Source organism: Periophthalmus magnuspinnatus, chromosome 23 (assembly GCF_009829125.3).
Source record: "Periophthalmus magnuspinnatus isolate fPerMag1 chromosome 23, fPerMag1.2.pri, whole genome shotgun sequence".
Classification (NCBI taxonomy): Eukaryota; Metazoa; Chordata; class Actinopteri; order Gobiiformes; family Gobiidae; genus Periophthalmus; species Periophthalmus magnuspinnatus.
In genome coordinates, this window is record NC_047148.1 from 23,106,355 (window position 1) to 23,128,242 (window position 21,888).

The 21,888-nt window shown below is 43.0% G+C and overlaps 1 protein-coding gene across 1 annotated transcript in view; it reads left to right on the plus strand.

Moving 5' to 3' along the window:
* Positions 1–22: 22 nt before the first annotated feature.
* The window catches only part of arvcfa (ARVCF delta catenin family member a), a 22,112-nt gene continuing 246 nt past the window's right edge, over positions 23–21,888 (plus strand). Inside the window, exons 1-16 of the mRNA XM_033988921.2 lie at positions 23–177; positions 4,043–4,228; positions 6,193–6,779; positions 9,067–9,545; positions 10,095–10,278; positions 10,347–10,464; positions 11,590–11,749; positions 12,144–12,161; positions 12,292–12,363; positions 13,553–13,680; positions 15,327–15,477; positions 17,233–17,425; positions 17,602–17,713; positions 18,832–18,919; positions 19,541–19,617; positions 21,357–21,888. The exon at positions 21,357–21,888 is cut by the window's right edge and continues 246 nt beyond it. Coding sequence (XP_033844812.1) covers positions 157–177; positions 4,043–4,228; positions 6,193–6,779; positions 9,067–9,545; positions 10,095–10,278; positions 10,347–10,464; positions 11,590–11,749; positions 12,144–12,161; positions 12,292–12,363; positions 13,553–13,680; positions 15,327–15,477; positions 17,233–17,425; positions 17,602–17,713; positions 18,832–18,919; positions 19,541–19,617; positions 21,357–21,449 — 2,667 coding nt within the window. The 5' untranslated portion in view covers positions 23–156 and the 3' untranslated portion in view covers positions 21,450–21,888. The remainder of the gene's footprint in view (positions 178–4,042; positions 4,229–6,192; positions 6,780–9,066; positions 9,546–10,094; positions 10,279–10,346; positions 10,465–11,589; positions 11,750–12,143; positions 12,162–12,291; positions 12,364–13,552; positions 13,681–15,326; positions 15,478–17,232; positions 17,426–17,601; positions 17,714–18,831; positions 18,920–19,540; positions 19,618–21,356) is intronic.

The window sequence follows — 21,888 nt, forward strand, 5'->3', positions numbered from 1 at the left end:
CTGGCAGAGAGCACAGAGGAAGGATGGCTGCACATGTTTGAACTGCCTGTGATGCTCCAAGGGGAAAAAAGAGGAGAAGAGGGATAGACAGAAGCCTGATCTCAGCGGGAGACGCGTTTTGTTCCTCATTTGTTTGGAAGATAAGCAAATTTGCCAATGCCAGCCGAAGTGAAGGAGGTGAGTGTGTTGTGGAATGGCTCTATTTGCTGTCACTGTACCCTCCCTCTTTTTTTTATCATGCAGGTTTTTTTCTCGTTTCTGCAGCAGAGAGAAGCATATAGAGTCAGTTTGTTATACATTGTGGCTGTGTCATGATGAATGAAATGGGCATGAGTCGCTTCTCCTCCTCTCCTCCTCTCCCTCTCTCCCTCTCTGCTGTTTCGGTGCAGTCTCCTTGTGTGTGCTCATAGGGACATGCTGCTAACAGCTTTATCAAGAATGTTTAGCTCTATAGAGTGTGATGTACAGGCGTGCGCAGGTCTAAAGGATGCACAGGGATGATTTGTGGCTGCTTTGTTAAAGAGGTTGTCCCTCTGGGGAGAATGCTGCACACACTGTGTTAGTGTATTGCCATGATGTATCAGAGAGACATTAAATTTGACCATGCAGCATTTAACTATTTGAGGAGCAGGGTGCAAATGGGAGGCTCCTCAATAACAAAAAACTTTACACATGCATAATCAGAGTGTTTGCATGTTTTGGAGAGGCACTGGCTTCTTTTCTTTGCATGAAAAAGCTCAAATATTTAGGGAACATGTTTGACTTCGCTGTGCGTCCTGTACTGCAGTTAAAATCTGAATCTTTACAACGAGATTTAATACATCAGATATAAATATATGTCAGTGCGCTGCTTGTTTCTGTCTAAAGCCTTGATTAATGCAAAAGATTTGGAAGAGCAGCGAAAAACTTTGGTCAAATAACTGTGTAAATGATGATGAGGGGGACGTCATTTGCTGTGGTGGACAGGAGGACCCCCTTGAAAAAGAAATGATGCGCCTCAAGGGGGCTGTCCAAAATAAATACATATTACACAAAAACATGGCCACACACTGCGCTGTAACTGCTGCTGGGACAAACTCCATTTCAAGAGAATAAATGTGATATTTGTATTTGCATAAGTGTGTAGCTGTGGCCCCAGTGTTTGGAAAGCCCTGCTCTAGTTGCACAGAAGTGGTTCATCTGTTTCGCTCTGGTTCTCGTGTTTTCTCGGAGGTTGAGTAGATGGAGCCGGGGCCGACGAGCTGTGACAAAGTTGTGACGGATGTGTTCTGACATCACTGAGCTCACGTCGTGTTTTATTACGGTGTGAACGCACAACTCCACCCGTCCGGGCGTCTCGTGATGAAGACGAAACTCAAAAACTGTTAAAGTTCATTTTGCTTCGAGCTCGATCGAGATGCAGCTCGGGCCCCTGCACAGACGTCCATTAAACACAACACTTCTGTCTCTACGTCAACCTCTTTCTTTTTTCTCCATTTTTCCAACTTTGAGTCATGTTCTGCTCGTGTTTAGTGCTGCCCTTGAAAATGAGATGTTACGAAAAACCTGATTTGCTCCAGTCGAAGGAAAACTGGTTTAAACTTTGCGGACAGTGTTGATGATCATTTCCTTCTGAACGGCAGCAGCACATTTCACATCTTTTCAAGTTCCAAATCGATACAAATCAATAGAACTCTCTGGTTAAGGTAACTGTTGAGGAACACAAACAGCTTTCAATCCCTCCTCTCCGTTAAAACGACCGATCTCCAGTCAAATTTGCCCTCGTCATCTTGACCTATTTGGCTGCATGTTCCCACTTAGTGATGGTGCAGTAAGTTATTTAAATGAGCCTTGACTCAGAGCGGCTTGGCCTTCCCCGGAGCCCGATTCAGACGGGGGACAGTGCACACAGGCCTCTTCAGTCCCCCCAGCCCATTATCATCCTCCAAATCCTTAATCAAGCCGTGCAGAGAGGACAGCAGCAGCAGCTCTTTGCAGTAATATTGCACTGCCCACCCAACAATATCCAGTCTACCTCCCCCAGAGCAGCTCACAGTCTGTTATGTGTGACCTCTTACATCTGTATAGACTCGTCTTCTGGCTGAAGCTACAGTCTCAAGTATTTAAGTAAAAGTTGAAAAAGCCGATCGGCCCCTGGTCCACGTCACTGCGTCTGATTTTTATCTCCCTAAAGTAAAGATTCATAGATTTTTAGCTCAGTGATGTTTTAAAACATGACTTTATTTCAAAGCAGCGTTCAGCACATTGCAGCACAAACTGTTTATTTCAGCAACAAAACGTATTGAGCTCATTGTCTTGAAACTAAAATTGATTTGCAACTTTGTGTAAAGCGATTGTGCTGCGTTCTGCCATTTATTTATTAAAGAGGTGTTAGGTGCACTAAGTATACTGTAGACAGGACCAACACGCTGCAGATGTTTACAGTCACCACTTCCCGTTTAATTCCAACCCAAAATGTTGAATAATTAATGCATTCTTGTAAATGAAAGCCATTTGTAGAAGAGAAGTGCAAATCCCAGCTCGGCTTGATACTGAACAGAAAACTAAATATAAACACAGAACAGCATGGTTTACCCGAGCAACAGCGACTGCACCATTTACATCTCAATAATATTCAAATCAAATTCCATCACAGCGTCCTTCAAGGTCACATGTCACATAATGAGTCACGGCGGCGCGGACAGGACACGTTTAACGCAGCGACTCCAGCAGAGACATTAAACACCTGTGTGGCCTCTTCATAAACCGCTCTGGACTGAAGTGTGTCGCTCTGAAATGAGTCAAACGCATTATCAATCTGTGACGGCGCTCGCTGAAATTGATGGGGAAACACGGGACATCATGACGGTTATTTAAATCTGATGGTCAAAGTGTCATAACAACAGAACGAGACAAAGAATCAAACTTTTCTTACGTCCACCTGAGAGGAAAGCTCAGTCTCACAGGCTGAGGAGCGTCTGGAGGCGTCGCCGTGTTTGTTTTGGCGTTTGGACGTTTGGCCTTTGGCTCCTGCACAAACCTCATCGCTGCTCTGTGATTGGTCCGCCCACTCGATTAACCTTACAGAAAGTCCACGCCATGATGGATTCTCATGAGTTTGTGGACTCAGGTATCGTGAGAATCTGTCGTTCTGTGGGAGGTTCACCAAACTTTTCCCAGTTGCAGCCGCAGGTACTTTTTGTGCCACATCTTTGATTTATTTAAACAGATCCAGTCACAGAACATTATACTTTTTTTGAATTCCAGTTGTAGTTATAATTGTTCTGTCCATGATTTCACATTTTGACCAAAGCATGTGCAGCCTAAAATTCACAAACTCTAATCTGGAACAGGCCAAAAAAAGTCACAGTTTTTGGATTATACAAACTACTGCATCGTGTAAATGAGTTTGTCATTCACACATAATTACTTTTCTTAATTTCACTGTATAAATGCACATAAGGCCTGACTCTTTACTGCTGGAATAAACAGAAGCACAGAGCACAAACAATCATTCAGCCAGATGCCCTGGTCTGATAAATACCCTGCAGTTTCCTCTCGCTGTCAATAACAAACCTCAGAGCTATTACAATACAGAAGATAAACCGAGCTCAACATTAAGCTAATGAAACGGAGCCAAGCGCAGGATCAGGCGACAGGTCGTTTGGTTATTGTGAGCTCATGGCCTACATCTGTTTTCCTTTGTACAAAATAAAACACATTTTTCTAAAGAACAAGCTCAAACCAGCCATTTTAGACGCTGTGGCTTTATGATCCCGCTAAATGATGTGATAATCACACAGTACAGCTGCACAGAGCCCAGTGTCAAGTGTGTCCATTTTCTCATCAGCTTTAATGCGTCGCTTTACCCTCTGACCGTTTGAAAACAACAACATAATGCATTAGCCTAGCATTAGCCTAGCATTAGCCCTGCACGCTGCTGTCCCTCTGACTGTACACAAACAGTAACATAATGCATTAGCCCAGTATTAGCCTAGCATTGTCCTAACATTAGCCTAGCGCGCTGCTGTATAACACTCACGCAGCTCTTTGTGTTGAGCAGGAGCAGGGTTCGGAGGGGCCTCCAGTGCTGCCCTTGTCCCAGGACATGAAGGAGGGGGCCCCGGACCCCCCAGGAGCTCTGGACAACTGCGACGAACTGGACACGCCCACTTCTATCGCCTCCGCCGTGACCTCCACCAACGAGAGCTCCACCGAGACGGACACGCCCCAGCAGACCGACACAGAGGTCACGAGTTTAGGAAACTTTTACACAGAGGTCACGAACTTTTACACAGAGGTCACAAACTTTTACACAGAGGTCACAAACTTTAACACAGAGGTCATGAACTTTTACACAGAGGTCATGAACTTTTACACAGAGGTCACAAACTTTTACACAGAGGTCATGAACTTTTACACAGAGGTCACAAACTTTTACACAGAGGTCATGAACTTTTACACAGAGGTCACAAACTTTTACACAGAGGTCATGAACTTTTACACAGATGAACTTTTACACAGAGGTCACGAGCTTAGACAACTTTTACAATATTCTCATATTTACTGCTCTTTTCACATTGTCCATCTGTAATTTTATCTTACAGTCTGTTTATAGTTTTTCAGTTATTTATAATGATATTTACAGATTTGTAAAGAAACATTTTTAAAGATGCTGTACCTGATTTTAATGATTTTAATGTGCAGTTTAAACAGTTTTCAGTCGTCCAAATTTGTCAAATCTTATAATGGATTCAGAACGTCCTAATTATTCACCACAGTGAGTTTTGTTATTTTGGAGTTTGCTGTAATGGTAATGCTAACAACTAGCATTTCAACTAACATGCTAGTTGTTAGCATTACCATTATGTGTGCACTTCCTGATTCTGACACATTAAAATACTTTATAGTTGAATGAATGAATTTATTTTTATTTTAGTTGTTTAAATGTTTTTTGAAAAAGACAAAACAAAACATTTTCTTCATTATTTGCCACCAAAAAAGGATCAGGCTGAAGCGACGTGACCATCACATGACGCGCTCCACAGTCACTTGACTCGCTCCAGAGTCACATGACATGCTCCACAGTCACGTGACGCAACACATTTACTTTAATCAGTATCTTAAACACAGATAAACCTACATCAGTGTAAATGTGTGAATAAATGCATATGTTAAAGTGTTTTTGATTTTAGACTGAATTTTAATTAACTTAAATTCATCATCGAGCTCATTCCAAAGTCTTATTCCTCAGACAGACACATTATTTCAAACTGAAGTAAACCTCTTAAGTTATAACGACTACTTTTCAAGTTAAAGAAGGACTGATGCTGACGGGAATCTCCTCATTCACAAAACAGAACTGTCAAAAACTTTACTTAAATATATCTGTAAACTTTAATATATTCGATTTCATAAACAGTACATTAGTGAGACCACAGAATCCTGATTTATTAATTATTCTTATTGCCCTTTTCTGTAGTTTATAGGATCTATGTTTGTTTTCCAGGCCCTTATTAGCTGCAGACAGTTTACAGAGGACTTATTTTGACCTATTCATACAATATATCTGTCTCAAATATCTCAGGTACATGGGGAAAACGTCCCTTTAATGGCTCGTTATAAAAGTCTCACATGTCGGGCCAATTTGCTCAACTGCTGTAAAAAGAAAGTAGATATTAGTATTATGCCAAATCAAACAGGAAAAGTCTCAGTGTGAGTCGCCAGCTGCTCTGAGACGATCCTAAACCAGTTTACAAAAGTCAATTACATTTCCAACTTCTCATTACAATCAGTCTCTGGACCTCGGCTTGTTTCATCACAGACTCATCTAAACTCACTTTCAACCAGATGAAGTCTTTATAGTTTGGCACCAAAAACAAATTCATTATTTACCGCCGGGGTGCGAAAAGCCACAGAACCGCTGACATTATAGTGACTGATCATTGAGAAATCACAGAAATACTTTGGTGTGTTGGGGTTTATTGTTGGAAAAGGAGAGAAACACACTGGGACATGGTTTTGGGGACGTGGTTTTGGTCTCGTCCCAGCAAACGAAGAGCAAACAGCCCCAGCTCTGTCTGTAAATGTGCCAAAAAATGAAGGATTTGAAGCAGCACAGATGCACCCGTGACCTTTCAGACAAACGTGATAGTTAAAGACGAGCGTGATTGGACGTTGGAGGTAACGGTTGTGGTGTGTCCGTTCTCACAGGAGTCGAAGGCGGTGGATCCAGAGCTTAAACCCGATCAGATCGACGCCCAAGCGGCTCTGAACGAAGCCGTGGAGAGTCTGCTGACGCTGGGCTCGCCTGAACTCACGTCTACCCCCGTGACTCAAGATAACACTCCAGCAGACACGCCAGCTCCTGAGGCCGACTCCACCCTGTCCGGCCCCATCACGCTGACCACAAACACCACGACCACGACCACTGCCCCTCAGCCCGACACCCCAGCGGCGCCCCCTGAGAGCCGGGTCTACGCCCTCCCGGATGGCTACAGGACCATCGGCGGAGACTTGTGCGGCGGCGGATACGGGAGCTTGTCCAGGGCCACGCTTCACGGGTACTGGCCGGCGAAGACCTTCCAACCCGGAGCCCACTACACCTTGCCGTTCCTCAGAGACAGCTACACGCCGTCCATCCTGGGGAGTCAGACGGAAGAGGAGGGTCTGCGCGAACGTGCGGAAACACCGTGCGATATGAAAGATCACCCGGCGAGCACCTACGCGACGCTGGGGGGAATACACCCGTTTAGACCCATCACCACCATGGAGCTTCTGAGAGAGCCCTCGAGAACCAGGTGAGAAGAAACATTTATCTTTACCGACTATAAAACGCACTTTTCATAGTTTGGCTGAGGGTGCGACTTATACTCAGATAGGATTTATATGTGAAATATGTGGTTTTTTTTCTTCATTATTGTGCATTTTTTGGCTGGTGCGTCTTATACTCCAGTGTGACTTATACACAGAGCGACTTATACTCCAGAGCGACTTATACTCCAGTGTGACTTATACTCCAGTGTGACTTATACTCCAGAGCGACTTATACTCAGGAGCGACTTATACTCCAGTGTGACTTATACTCAGGAGTGACTTATACACAGAGCGACTTATACTCCAGTACGACTTATACTCCAGTGTGACTTATACTCCAGTACGACTTATACTCCAGTGTGACTTATACTCCCGTGTGACTTATACTCCCGTGTGACTTATACTCCAGTGTGACTTATACTCCCGTGTGACTTATACTCCAGTGTGACTTATACTCCAGTGTGACTTATACTCAGGAGCGACTTATACTCCAGTACGACTTATACTCAGGAGTGACTTATACTCCAGTGCAACTTATACTCAGGAGCGACTTATACTCCAGTGCGACTTATACTCTAGTTTGACTTATACTCTAGTGCGACTTATACACAGAGCAACTTATACTCGAGTATGACTTATACTCCAGTGTGACTTATACTCCAGTACGACTTATACACAGAGCGACTTATACTCCAGTGCGACGTCTGGCGGCAAGTAAAAAGAACATCATTTAAAAATGGCTAAATTCTGCTTCGTCTTCAGTGGATGGATTGATGACGTATCTGAAATATTTAGGATGGAAAAGCAAATTTACACAAAAAACATCCAAAGGAACAAATTTTATTGTATTTGGATCAAGTGGATCAAGTAGATTTTTTGTGACTTGTCCGTTTTGTGCAATAATTTAATTTTATTGCGCAAATACATACACAGTGTAAGCTTCTCAGTTCTTGTAAATAGTTTTGTTTTTCCCCTTTTCCCTTTTACTCTTTTAATTTACCGAAATGGGATGGGACAAAAAGAACATGGTACAGTTAAGAAAAGCACTTTGAAGTATAAGTAAGTCGTACTTTGAATAATAATACTGTAATATTTGAACTGCAAGAATGTGTTTGTACTATGTGTGTTCTTCACGAAATAAAATAAAAATAACATAAATAAATAAAATAAACTAAATGGCAACGTTTTATCTGACGTTACGTGACTGAAAAAGCAGAGTTATATAAATAAAGCATGAATTTACAGAGCATTAAAGTTCCGTATTGTACCTTTTCTCGTGGAGGATCCATCTGCTTTCTTTTGTCATTGCTTTTCTTTAATGTTTTACTGTACAGTGCAGCAGTAATTGATCTAGAATGTTTTTTATATACAGTAATTACGTGTGTTTTATATCTCAAAAGTATCTCGAGGGTTCGCTTCTCCGCAGATCTGTCGCGTAACTTGCCGTGGTGGTGTCAGTTTAATGCCATACTGTGGGACATTCTGGGGAAAGTAATAACATCTTCATAAAGACAAGTATAAATGACAGACTCCACTGGAAAAGTTATATTATTGTCATTACGGTGGTAGATAAACGATGTACGATGAAGATATTTATTCGTGATGTGAATCGAGGTGGAGGCTGGTGTAGACTCAGGACAGGGGGCGCTGTTTCGGGCGTTTAACCCAGGACCCGCCCTCTTTCTGTACACGCTGAGGTCTTCAGGATAAAAGTTGAACAAGAGAGTGAAGGCGGGGTCGAGAGAGCGGAGACAGACGGTGCCGCGCTTGTATAAATAGGACTTCTGGGTAATTAGAGGTGCGGTTGTGGTTCGCTGGAGAGGAGCCGGGACGAGGTGAAGGCGCCGTCCCGCTCCCGAATCACCCGAATAAAAAGATAGCGTTTGATTTTCTAGTTACTCATTGTCAGATTGTGAAAGGTGAGCGCAGAGGACAGAGACGCTCGCATGAACCCAGAGCGTGTGCTGCAGCCGGGGCCATTGTCCAGAGAGTCAGCGTGGACAAAACTGAGACAGATGGACAGCAGTTAAAGAGCCGCTAGTATCAATCGGGAATGACAGCCGGCTGCGGAGTCAATAAATAAAAGGGCTTCACCTGTTATTGGGTGCCAGAAGCTTTCCCTCAGCCCATATAAAGTGACAGAACTGTTTGTACAAGATGGAGGCTGGTCACTTAAGCCGTTAAACTCACCCGCACGCGCTTTGTTCTTCAAAATGTCGAGCCATAAGTTTCTTTCGACGCCTCATACGCGCGATACTTGTGTCTTTGCAGGTCTGGATACGACGATGCGTTCATGGCGCAGCTGGAGGGCAACTTGAACCCGTTCCTCCAGGCCATGTGCCGCGCTCAGACCTTACAGTTCCCCCACAAACGCAGCAGCATGGTCAGCCTGGACAGCATCCGCAGAGACCCGAGATGGAGGGACCCGAACCTGCAGGAAGTCATCGCGATGCTCAACCACCCCATGGACCCGGTCAAGTCCAACGCCGCTGCCTATCTGCAGCATCTGTGTTACGAGAACGACCACATCAAGCAGGAGGTGCGGCAGCTTAACGGCGTGCCTGTGCTCGTCGAGCTGCTGGACCATCCCAAACCGGAAGTCCACCGCAAAGCATGTGGAGCCCTGCGCAATATTTCCTTTGGCAAAGACCACCAAAACAAAATGGCGATAAAGAATTGTGACGGGATCCAGGCGTTAGTTCGATTGTTAAGAAAGACCAGCAGCGTGGAGGTGAAAGAGCTCGTCACAGGTAAAGTATGTCCACGGATTCACCATTTTTGAGTGTCCACTTCATCGATCCATGCACGTTTCATTATTGTGAGAGTCAGTTTACCCACAGACAACCCAAAAAACATGAAATAGACAAAGTGTAATCCCGTTGTCCAGGTCTGATCCATCGCAAAAGAAAAATCAAATCTGTCAACTGGACAAAACGCTGTAGGAGTGAAGACGTTTCGCTGCTCGTTCAAGCCGCTTCTCCTGTCAGTTTTATCAGGCCCAAAGCAAAACAAAGAAAACAAAGAGAACAATAGGGCTAGCCAGGATGCTAATAGGTGTGAAATCACTCATTAGAGGCTTGAATAACTATGCTAAGTAGGACTCAGGCACAGTGCACACTTAAGTTAGCACAATAGACCTAGACAACAAACAGAAACAGTGTCGTTAGCTCCTCCTTCAGACAAATATAAGGCAGAGTCCAGCAGTAATCTGAACTCGACTGACTCCTACTACGTTTTGTCCAGTTGACAGATTTGATTTTCCTTCTGCGATACAAACACGATGTCATATTTTATTACAGGAACTCTCTGGAACCTCTCCTCGCACGAGCCTCTGAAGATGTCCGTCATCAACCACGGCCTTCAAACCCTGACAGATGAAATCATCATCCCTCATTCCGGCTGGAGGAGAGACACGAGTGACCCCTCCAAAATGCAGAGCGCGGAGTGGACGACCGTTTTCAAGAACACCTCTGGATGTCTGAGGTAGGGCTGCACGTGGAATAAAGAACGACACATGTAAAACGCTAACTCAATAAACTGTCTGGGCGCAGGAACGTGAGCTCGGACGGGGCAGAGGCGCGCCAGAGGTTGAGGGAGTGCGAGGGGCTGGTGGACGCTCTGCTTCATGCCCTTCAGACCGCCGTGCTGACCAAGGACACGGACAATAAGGTTCACAAACACGGCATTCGTCTTATGTCCTCTGAGTGGACAGGACACAGAAGTGGGTTAGGGTCAGCCTCAGGGTTAAAACTAAATATTGAAGACATAGCTTGTGTTTGTGTAAGGACGAAGTTGTTCAAATAAGTTTAAATGTTATAGATTCAAGAAAGGTAACTTAACAAAGGCAAAAACAAAATAATATTAACAAAAAGCTGGGCCCAACTGAGGTCAACTTAACCAGAACAGAACGAAAACCAAACTCACCCGACCAGAGACAAGAACATGTGTTTAAATACAAGAAGACCAGCCCAAAATGAACACAAGAGGGCGCTAGGACACTAAAAGATCAACTAAAACTACGAACGTAACAATAAAGCAAATAATTCTAACTATACAGAAGATAATAACACTGATTAATAACATAACTAAGCAAAGTAAATTAGCAAAAATACACTAAAGTCCATCCATTCATCCATTTTCTTCTTCTTATCGCGGGGGCAGCAGTCTACGCAGAGACTCCCAGACTTCCCTCACCCCAGACACGTCCTCCAGCTCCTCCTCAAGGCGTTCCCAGACAAAAAAAGTGAAAGTGTTGCTCTGCTCTGCCAAGGTCTTTTAAGAGCCTCCCTCCTCCTGCTGGGGTCTTTTCTCTGGCAACTCAAAACGAAACTAGTCAATTCTGTCAAGTCAAGTCAAAGTTATTTATAAAACCCATTAAAAACCACGTTCTGCACAATATAAAGTGCAATTTTATACAACAAAACATGCAAAAATACAATAGAACACAACAAATACAAGAGTCTCGCTCAGCTCGTGTTAAACGCCAGAGGAAACACATGCGTTTTCACCAAAGATTTAACATTTATTTAAAGATTGGGCTGTTCTAACTCACAGAAGAAGACTTTTCCAGAGTCTGGGATCCACTACAGCAAAAGCCCCGTCCCCTCGAGGTTTAACTGGGACTTTAGGACATCCACAATCAAATTTAAACAGAAATGAACTAAATCGTGTGCACCCAAATGAGAAAATGTATAACCAAGTGTATTTAAATGTCATGAATATGGTAAAGTTAATGTAAAAGAGTTGGTGGAAGGGTCAATCCTAATGAAATAAGTTGCGGTGTTGTGTTCATAGTCTGTGGAGAACTGCGTGTGCATTTTGAGAAACCTCTCCTACCACGTCCACAAAGAAATCCCCGGAGCCGAGCGTTTTCAGGAGCCCCACATGATGAGATCAGGAGGTCACCCGCGGAAGAAGAGCGAGCACGACTGTTTTGGTGGAAAAAGGCCCAAAGGTGAGTGTGTGATGAGGCCAGCACAATCTTAATGTATTCAGTTTGAACTCCTGGTCTTTGCACACTTCATACAGTCTTACTTTGCCTTAAACTATTTTGTGCAGCGAGAAAAAAAACTGCATTGGAAGATTTTTTGGGGGGGTTTTAGCAGCTGTGGGCTTCAATCCTTTTGTGTCTCTTGATGTGTGAATATTTCATAAGAGTACAGTTTCAGGAGACGGTGATACACTGCGCTTTGTAGCAGGTGGAAACTTTATATTTTAGACCAATATTTCCGCTTTTTAAACAAAGCTAAACCCAAAGATTAACCCATTAGTGCCAGTGTGTGCCGCCTCTGTGTGTTTTTTTCCCAGTTCTAACCTTTGACACTTCTCTTTTCTGCCGTATTCATTAGAGGAGTGGTTCAATCAAGGTCAGTGCGCTTCTGAATATTTTGGAAGAATAATATTGTGCTTCTGTGTCACACTGAATTCATTGACATTGAACATGTGAGCTGTAATAAAACTGGAGTCTGTGTGCATGTTTGTATCTGTGATGTGCAGGTTGGAAAAATGGCTTTATGGACAGAAAGTATGGTACATTGGATTTACCTAAACGCCCTGAGCAAATGAAAGGTATACGTAAGAAAAACGCTTGGATTCATCTCGGTGTTTGCAGGTTTTTGTACTAAACACAAGCCACGTCACCATCAGCGTTCCGTTTCGTTTAGTGCATGGCATTAGCATGATTTCCATTTGAATCGTCTGCGTTAAAATGGATCATAATTACCGTATTTTCCGAACTATAAGTCGCACTTTTTTGTCTTTTCATAGTTTGTCCAGGGGTGCGACTTATACTCAGATACAGTGACTTATACGTGGAATACAAGTCGCATCTGAGGATATAATTTCACATCTTCTTTACAGTCACTCCACGTTTCTTTTTCCTTCATGATTATGTATTTTTGACTTATACTCCAGAGTGACTTATAGTCCAGAAAATACTGTACACTGAATGCAAAAGATGAAGAAGAAGTGACGAGGGGGCAGACTTATTGGCGATGGTCAGGGAATATCAAAAGAAAAAGACGTCTGCGATCTATTTTCAGACGTGACCTGCTTTAATCCTAACCCGCACTCGCCATTTCCATCACTTTAAACAGTTTGGTATTTCTAAAGCATCACAGTTCTTACTAAACATGTTATACCGTTTGGGTTTGCTCGTTATAAACAAGCACAAACCAGACTTTTTGAAGTGATTTTTTACCATTTTTAATCATTTTACAGGTTATTAAAAGCACACTAGCTGCAACAAGAATGTGGGAAATGAATGTTTTTGCCTGGATTTAAACACGGCATGACTTCACACTGCAATATTAGTGGATAAAAAGTCAGCATGAATCTTCGTAGTCGTTTATTAATCGTATGAAATGAGTTAGTGGCGTGAGAACAGACCTGTTGCGTGCAGGTTTCTCAGAGTGCACTATAACAGAGCTGACAGTCGTGTTTTATCGCTGTGAACACTGTATATGCACATGCCACTGTCTGAGGAGAAGCGACGGCGAGATTATGCCTCCCACGCTCCATCCACTGAATGCAAATCAGACTGACAGCCTTTTGGGGTCAGCTTCGTCGCACTTGTCAACGATCCAATCCCCCTTTTTTTTTTTTGCGCCACAAAAAGCTATTCTGCGCGGGAGTCACAATTCCCCTTCACACATTAATTAACAGAAGCCATATGTTTGTCTCGTGACCTAAAATAACTCACCCGTGTGTTGGAGTAAGTGAGGTGTTGTTGACTTTGTGCTGCGGCGGTGTGTTGCAGGTTTGGAGTTGCTGTATCAGCCTGACGTGGTGCGGCTGTACCTGGCTCTACTCACCTGTAGCCACAACCACAACACTCTAGAGGCGGCGGCCGGGGCTCTGCAGAACCTCGCAGCCGGACAGTGGGCTGTGAGTACGACGCTCTGACACTCACACGGCAACGGCCTTCCTCTGAGGACCTACCGCAGCTGAGGATACCGTTTTATGTAGTATACCGATAGTATTTAAGTATCAGTATTTCTTAAGCGCATGGTAAACGTCGGACAAATTTGTAGTACTGTTACAAAATCACTCAAAAAGCACAAATACTATAAGAAAAGCAGCTAAATGTCTTCACTCCTGCAACGATTTGTCCAGTTGACAGATTTAATTCCATCTTTTGCTTTTACGTACATTAAATTACAGTATTTGTAGTATCTGACAAAAAGTCTTCAGTTCTGATGAGACTTGCTGCCTTATATCTGTCTGCTTGTGGAGATCCAAAATGGGACTTCAGTCGATCTAAGAGAGCTAAAAAAACAAAGCAAAACAGGAGAACGGGGAATCTGAACTGAGAAGGACAAGTGTAACTCTTCCTTACGTAGCAAAAAACTTCAGAGAATTTTCAGACAGTTTGAAATTCAGGTCTTTTTCAACACTTTAAGACAAAAACTGAACTAAAACTAAACAGCCACTTCATAAGAGAATGAACCAACACCGAGAGAGAGCAGCTCAGGACCGCAGTCTGCTGTTCATCTGCATCTCAAAGACACTAAACTCTCCTTTGAACAGAGTGAGGGTCAGATCTGAGCCACAGAAAAGAAATGGTTTGAGAGGAGAGTTAAAGAAGATATTTTTGTTAGGAAAGACAACAGGAATGTGCACAGAGACGTCATCTATCCTCCATCTATAACTCCATCCTCAGACCCAAACAAAGAGAACAGCAGGGTCGTTAAAGGTTGAAACAGGAGACAATCGCTGTTTACAGTTTCAGTGTAGTTAACTCCTCCCTTCAGACAGATATAAAGCAGTGTCCAGTAATAATCTGACCAGAACTGAAGAAACGACTTGGACGAGCAGCCAAACGTCTTCGCTCCTACAACGATTTGTCCAGTTGACAGATTTAATTCCATCTTTTGCTCTGGATCAGACCCGGACAACTGAGAGATTGCACAGGAATGTATGCAGAATTAGAAAAAAACGAACCAAATACGTCAAAACACGATCCCTCATTCATCCAGACGAGGTCCATTGTCATAAAGAAACGTGAACATTTTGAGCTTAAACACCGCGCTCCGACGTCTTTTATTCCCTTCACTCAAACGTCTATGTAATTACAGAGCTTAAACTTCTTTTGACATACACTTTGGCATAAGAGATTTGATAAACAGTTTGCCCGATGTTTAATTTTAAAGAGACTATCTGCATTTAATAAACTGCAGGACTTTCAGCCCACTTTCACCTGAATAAAACGAAGCACTTATCTCTCACTGCTTCTCTCTAACGGAATCATTAATGTGCTTTATAATCGTACTGCTCGGATTAAAGGAAGTCCTAAAGCTGTGAAATGGAGTTGCACTCAGAGGAGCACTTAAATTAGTGATGTGTACCTTCCACTGCATATAATCTTTTCAATGCATTGTTTTTAGACATGATACTGTATCTGCGGGGTTTATATACAGACAGGAGGGTAGTTACAATAAGCCCTTTGTCCCTGAAGTCAAATCTAACCCGATGCTTTCGTACATATGGCTGACATCTTCGTATTTCCTTGTTTTTACGGCCGGCGCTCGCAGTGGTCAAGCTACATCCGAGCCACGGTCAGGAAGGAGAAAGGGCTGCCCATTCTGGTGGAGCTGCTGCGGTCGGATGTGGACAAGGTGGTGCGAGCTGTGGCCATCGCGCTCCGTAATCTGGCCATGGACAGGAGAAATAAGGACCTGATCGGTGTGTGCAGTTCACTACGGTCGTATTTACTTTTTTTTAGATGTGGGTTTGGCAGTGTTTTCTATGAAATGACAAACAAAAGTGTCCTGAGAGAGAGAAAGACGCCTAAAAATGCACTGTGACGCATTTAATACTGAGTTTATGCTTTTTTAAAAATAATATATAAAACTAAATAGTAAGTAAATGAGTAAATTAAGAAAAAAAAAACTAAAAAAGCGATAAAAAGAAACAAAATAGGTTCATAATACAGGACTTCCATCAAATTATTATATCCAATTTTTCTTTTGCATATTTAAGAAAGATATATATATTGGAACGTCCCTTAAGAGTGTGTCCGATCTTTTCCATTGTCAGAGTTTATGCTTTTGATGTGGAAACCATAGACTGTTTATATAAATGGACAGAGCTAACCTGCCGCCACCGCGTTCCAAACAGGAAGTGAGTATGTCTGCGTTTCCGGCTCCAATTCACTTTCTGTGTAAAAACTGTGTCCTCTCTCTGCACCTGCTGCTTCAGACTCGTCATTTTGGTGTTAAATGTTCGTATTAACCCGCTCTATTTCATTGTTGCAGACATGTCAGACTCAGAATATAATGATATTTAGCCCACAAGATCATATCAAATATTTGTTAGAGCTGCCCCGCTGCACCAGTACAGCACATACACAACTTATACTACAAATACTACAAATACTACCACTTCTGTTGATACTCATTAGCATCTGCTCCTGTCGCCTCACTCAAATTTAACCCACCCTGTCTAAAAAACATGCAGATGTTGTTGAATTTTTCCAATAAATATTTAGTTTGGCCCGAGACTTAGTCCCAGCTTTTAATTTTATCCCTCTGTGACTTTGAGTTTGACACCTCTGCACTATTGTGTCTGTAAATCAAGATCTGAACATTAATCACAGACAAATCAGGTCCTTCTTTCCCCGAGGTCGCTCCTGTTAGCGTTAGCAACAGGTTTGATTGACAGCGTTGCTAAGCGCCGCTTCCTGCTAAACCTGCGATGTGGGCGGGAAGGAGCGACACCTTCATTCAACAGCGTCGCTCCGGATTGGATCTTTAGTTGCTATGAGACGTGCAGCTGGAAATCGGCTCCAAATTAGCCGCGATAACCGCTCGAGCCTCGATGAGCTTCATTTGACTGGAGCTGAACGCTGTGGGTGACGTCACACTCACTCAGTCACTTCGTTATAGCGTCTGCGGTGGCAACGGCAAATATACGAGCCAAAAGAAACTGTGGATAAATATTAATCTTTCTTTGTTCGAGACACTGTATTGATGTTGTAATTCTAATAAGCAAAGAAACATTTATATCAAAGTAATAAAAGGTTTGAAAAAATAACAATAACCAACTATTTGGAACTTACCGTTTTGCTAAATGCTACCAAACGTTTAATGCTACCGGCCTGTTTCTCCGTGGAAATATTTCCTCAGGGATTAACGGCTGTCGACATGTTTTAAGACTCACGATGCATTTGACATATTAGAGCAATAAAACAACGTAACACGGCGATAAAGCAGAATTATTATGTATAATTATAGCGACAGTGGCTCAGATGGTAGAGCGTTTGTCCACTGATTCAAAGGTTTGGCGTTGAAATCCCGCTCTTGACATAAACGTCGATCAGATGTCGGTCCACAGCTCGGCCTCGTGTAGACCGTCCTGTGAATCTGTGAGCGGTTCCTTGATGTAAATTCGTCTGGAGTTACTCTACGCTCGACTGACTGACGTGCTCCTTTAATGCAGGCAGCTACGCTTTACGAGACCTCGTGGGCAACCTGCCATGTGGACAACAGCATCCGGCAAAGAACCTGGAAGGAGACACGGTCGTTTCCATTCTGAACACCATCCACGAGATCATCACCGACAGCCCCGAGAACGCCCGAGCTCTGATACAAGGACACGCCGTGCAGAAACTGGTGGCCATCAACAAGTCGAGGTACGGCGTTCAAACATCGCCCCCGTTAGAGTCAAAAGTCGTGTTTGTGCCGCGGCTTCGTACCGGGTTTATTTATGTGCGTCCGGGGGCATTCGGAGGCAGATTTTAATCAAGCGGACAGCGGGCTCGGAGCTGTCTGCCGCTGTTCATCACTGTTTCTAATGGTTTGTCCGCAGCCAATCAGTGCGAGAGACCAAGGCCGCCTCTCACGTTCTGCAGACAATATGGGCGTACAAGGATCTGCGACACACTCTGACCAAAGCGGGCTGGACCAAGAGTCACTTTAAGGTACGACACACGCGGTCCGCTCATGTCGTTATCTTAAAAACAATACACGTCTGAGTCTGAGGTTGGAAATAGTTGTTTTGAGTCCGCGCGGCGTTGCCTTTGTGCTAAAGTGTGTCAATTATCAGCCGCTGTCAAACTGTCAGTCGGCGAGAAAAGAAAAAGCAAGAAATATGTACTTTGACGGTGAATGTGTCTCTATTGTTTTCACGTCGTTTATTACCCCGACCACAATAGATCCTATACCAACGTCATATTTGCATCTGACAAGACGCATGAAAGTGTCAAAAGTTTTATAATATTTAATTAGCAAAGTCCAGGCGTCGTGTAACAGAGTTTTAACGATGTGTCGGTCATAAGGATCGTTTTTCAACAGACAAATGGATCGTGATAAACAAGATTTTGGCAACTGACAAATCCACCAAACGACGACACGTTAATGATGTTTTAAATGAAGGAAGAGATGGACAGTCTGAATACAGTGGTCCCTCGTTTATTGCTGGGTTTATGTTCTAAAAATAACCCGCAAAAGAAGTATCAGATTTATTTTTTACAGTTATTCTCTCTGTTTTTGTCTGTAAAACCCCTAACCACACACTTTATACACTTTTCTCACACAGGCGTTAACATTTTCTCACATTTCTCTCTTGTTTAAACTCTCTCAAAGCTCAAACCTTCGTCGATTTTAAAAATAAGTACAGTTTTATAGAAGGAAACCACGTTATTTTCCTCCTTGAAGATTCATTTATTCCGTGATGGCGCCCCCTACAGCCGCGGAGCTTCTACCTTCCCTCAGCGTGTCCAGAAGTCCAACTTTTTTTTGCGATGGTTAGCGTCTTCCTCGACCTTTTGGGAGCGACCGTGGGCGCCTTTGTCGGTGCAGAACGTTTCATCGACATAGTGGGTTTTGTCTGGGAGAAAACTTGCAAACAAACGAAAAAAGCATGAAAAATTACACACAAAAAAACACGAAACAGCGAGACCGCGAAAGGTGAACCGTGATACAACGAGGGACGACTGTGTTTAACTCTGTGTTCATCTAAGTTTTGTAGTGTCTGTCTTTAAACCACTATATATCCTCTTCATTCATTTTTATCTTTAATTTCTCTTGTTTTTCAAAGCCGCCGTCGACTGGGGTGACCAAAAAGTCCAAGAGCGGGAAGCAGAGCGGCGACGACATCACCTTACCGCTCATGGATAAAAACCAAGGTGAGCCTCATCATCATCTGCGACGAAAAAAAACACAACGCAAACCAAAAACGAGCGCCACGTCCAGGAGCAGCGCATTTTAAACCCGGGACAAAGACATTCGCCAGTCCATTCCCGGGAGCGTATTCCACTTCTAAAACACCGCCTTGAACCACCGATGTGCTGCCAAGGTTATCAGGGCTGCAGACTTATTTGGCCGCGCTCCGTCTCTCTCGCCGCAGCTCACGCATCAGCGGCCACATCTCATTTGGACGGTATTCCAAAAGGGCACGCGTACTCCGGCTTTCCCTCAACACGATCCTTTTGAATGGACTTCCCAAATGGGGATAGTCTCCGGAAGCTTATGAATAAAAGAGATAAGTTAAACACTCTTTGAAAAATGAGCAGAGCGGGCGTAACGAGTGGTGTCTCGCTCCACTCTGTTACGCGGATAAATGGGAAACGCTTTATTCGAACGTCTGAACGGAGACACGCGGTACATAGTAAGTGGTGGGTTTTTTCGTCTTTTAAAAAGCGTCGTGTTTGTCATTTCACGGTTTATGTCTTTAAAGCACCCGGAGCTACGTTTTTTTCCGACGCCGCAGTGTGTGGCTGATGTGATTATTTTCCCTCCTCTCGCAGATGTGTATTCCACCTTGGAGCCAAATGACAGAGTCGGCGACGGGAAGGGGTCAGTGGTGGAGAGAGAGGGTCTTCAGGTACAATCACTTTCACAGATGACAACGCACCTGAATCGCACACACAAACACACCCCTACACACACACACACACACGCTCCTCGCCTTCGCCAGATGGAAAGTTCAACGTATCATTTTCCGGTAGAGAAAGAAGCTCCCGGGTTTTTTAGTATCTACGGCAACAACATCATGAATGACTAGATATGATATTTGAATATAAGCTTAAAGGTGCAGGATGGTTTGCTCGTCTCCATGGATACAGTGCGTTATGGCTTTGCTTTAATGTCCCGCAGTATGGCTGGCATTAAAGCGCACACGTTATGCTGTTTTCTAACCCCCATCGCAAACATGTTTTATTCACAAAAAACGAAAACGAACCTGCAGATTTAGGCTGAGTTCTTCTGTCGAACTGAAAAAAAACGCTGTTCCACCTTGTGATGTCATCGTGTGGCGATACAGGAAGTGCTCCGACTGTGTTTTTAAAGTCCGCACGCCTTCATTTTTAGAATCGTTTGGATCGATTCAGCTCCTGGAATTACCAATTTATGCTGAACAAAAGGTTAAAAAATAAATAAAAAATAGAGCTGTTAACTTGAAAACTACCACTTGATGACATCACAAGGTGGAACAGAGCGTTTTGAGCTTTGGAGATGTGACAGACTGATAATAAATTAAACAAAACACAACTCCAGGTCTGTTTTAGAGGAGGAAAGGGCGTTTGAACACGACTTAAAGCTACAACTGTCAGTTTTACATAATACAGCACCTTTAAACTTACCTCCATACAGCAGGGGGCGCTAACAGGCCAACAGGTCAGATATGTGGAGAAGTAGCCACCACTAGACTTGTCACAATAGCATTTTTTGAAGCGTGATACGTTGCTACAGAGAAATATTGTAATAAACGATAATATTGAAACTACTTTATGTCACTGATTAAGATTTAAATAAAACAAAATAATCCCAATGAACCATTTTAAATAAACTGTTTCATTAAAAGACATGAGCTGTAACAAATAAACAGAACGTGCCAATAATTAGCCATAAAAGGGACTCGTTTACGCCTCCACAGCTTAAATCATATCGTATTAGAGCAAAAATACCTCAAATCTCCTCCATTTTTATAAAGAAAAATTACTCACGATAAAAACTGAGGCCCAAAGTTTATCGTTCCAGCTTCATTTATGGAACAATAAGTCCATAAAGTGAAAATTTACACCTTTAAAAAATACTAGTAACTTGCACCTACATCATAATTAACCTTAAAAAAACACAAACAACCCAATTTACAATGAACAAAGAGTTTATTAAGACTGATTTAAGCTTCATGAATAATGAACGAAGGAGTTAGCTCAGGAGTTAGCACAGACTGTTTATATAAATGGACAGAGCTAACCTGCTAGCCGCCGCGCTACAAACAGGAAGTGGGAGTTAGTTCACTGCTTTAACATAACGACACCTTAATTATCCTTTAATAAAGCAATAACAACGACTTACTTCATAATGAATAAAGAGTTAATTAAAACAGCAGCGGGTTTAATGGTAGAATGGGGTTTTTATGGGTAAAATGGGGTTTTTATGGGTAAAATTGGAGCTTTAGTGGGTAGAATGAGGTTTTAGTGGGTAGAATGGGGTTTAATGGTAGAATGGGGTTTAATGGGTAAAATGTTTTATTTTAGGGGTAGAATTGAATTTTAATGGGTAGAATGGGATTATGTAAGTCTCTGTCCACGCACTAATTGTCCATATTTTATATTTTAGGCAATCAATGAGAGGAAGCACTTCATCCGAGCTGGCCGTCCTGCCGTGGGGCTTATGGACAACAAACCCCCTCCGTTAGACTCGTGGGTCTAAACCCGGAACCAGCCCGACCCATGTAGAGACACTTCATCTGTGACATACAGACCTGTGCCATCTGATCATATCGACAAAAAATATCTTTGTTTACCTTGAAATACGTGCCAAACCTTTATTTATTAAGGATCTTCTGGAGATAGACTTGAAGGATTTTGTCATTTAGGAGGAAATATTTACAATATAGCCTAAATATGCAAAGTGTGGTGTAACTCCAAAGAATATACGTGATAAGATCAATTTTTACATACACTAAAAAGAGTTTTGACTCAAATGAATGGTCAGTATTTCCATTAGTTTTGCGCTGTTGACCCGATCCAGAAGAACTATATCTGCTGTGTATTTGAGGGTAGAATTAGCAGGAATATGAATAAAACATATTCAGAGGATTTGATATTAACTTTCCTTATGACAAAGCTGCCAGTCGTCAGACAAGACT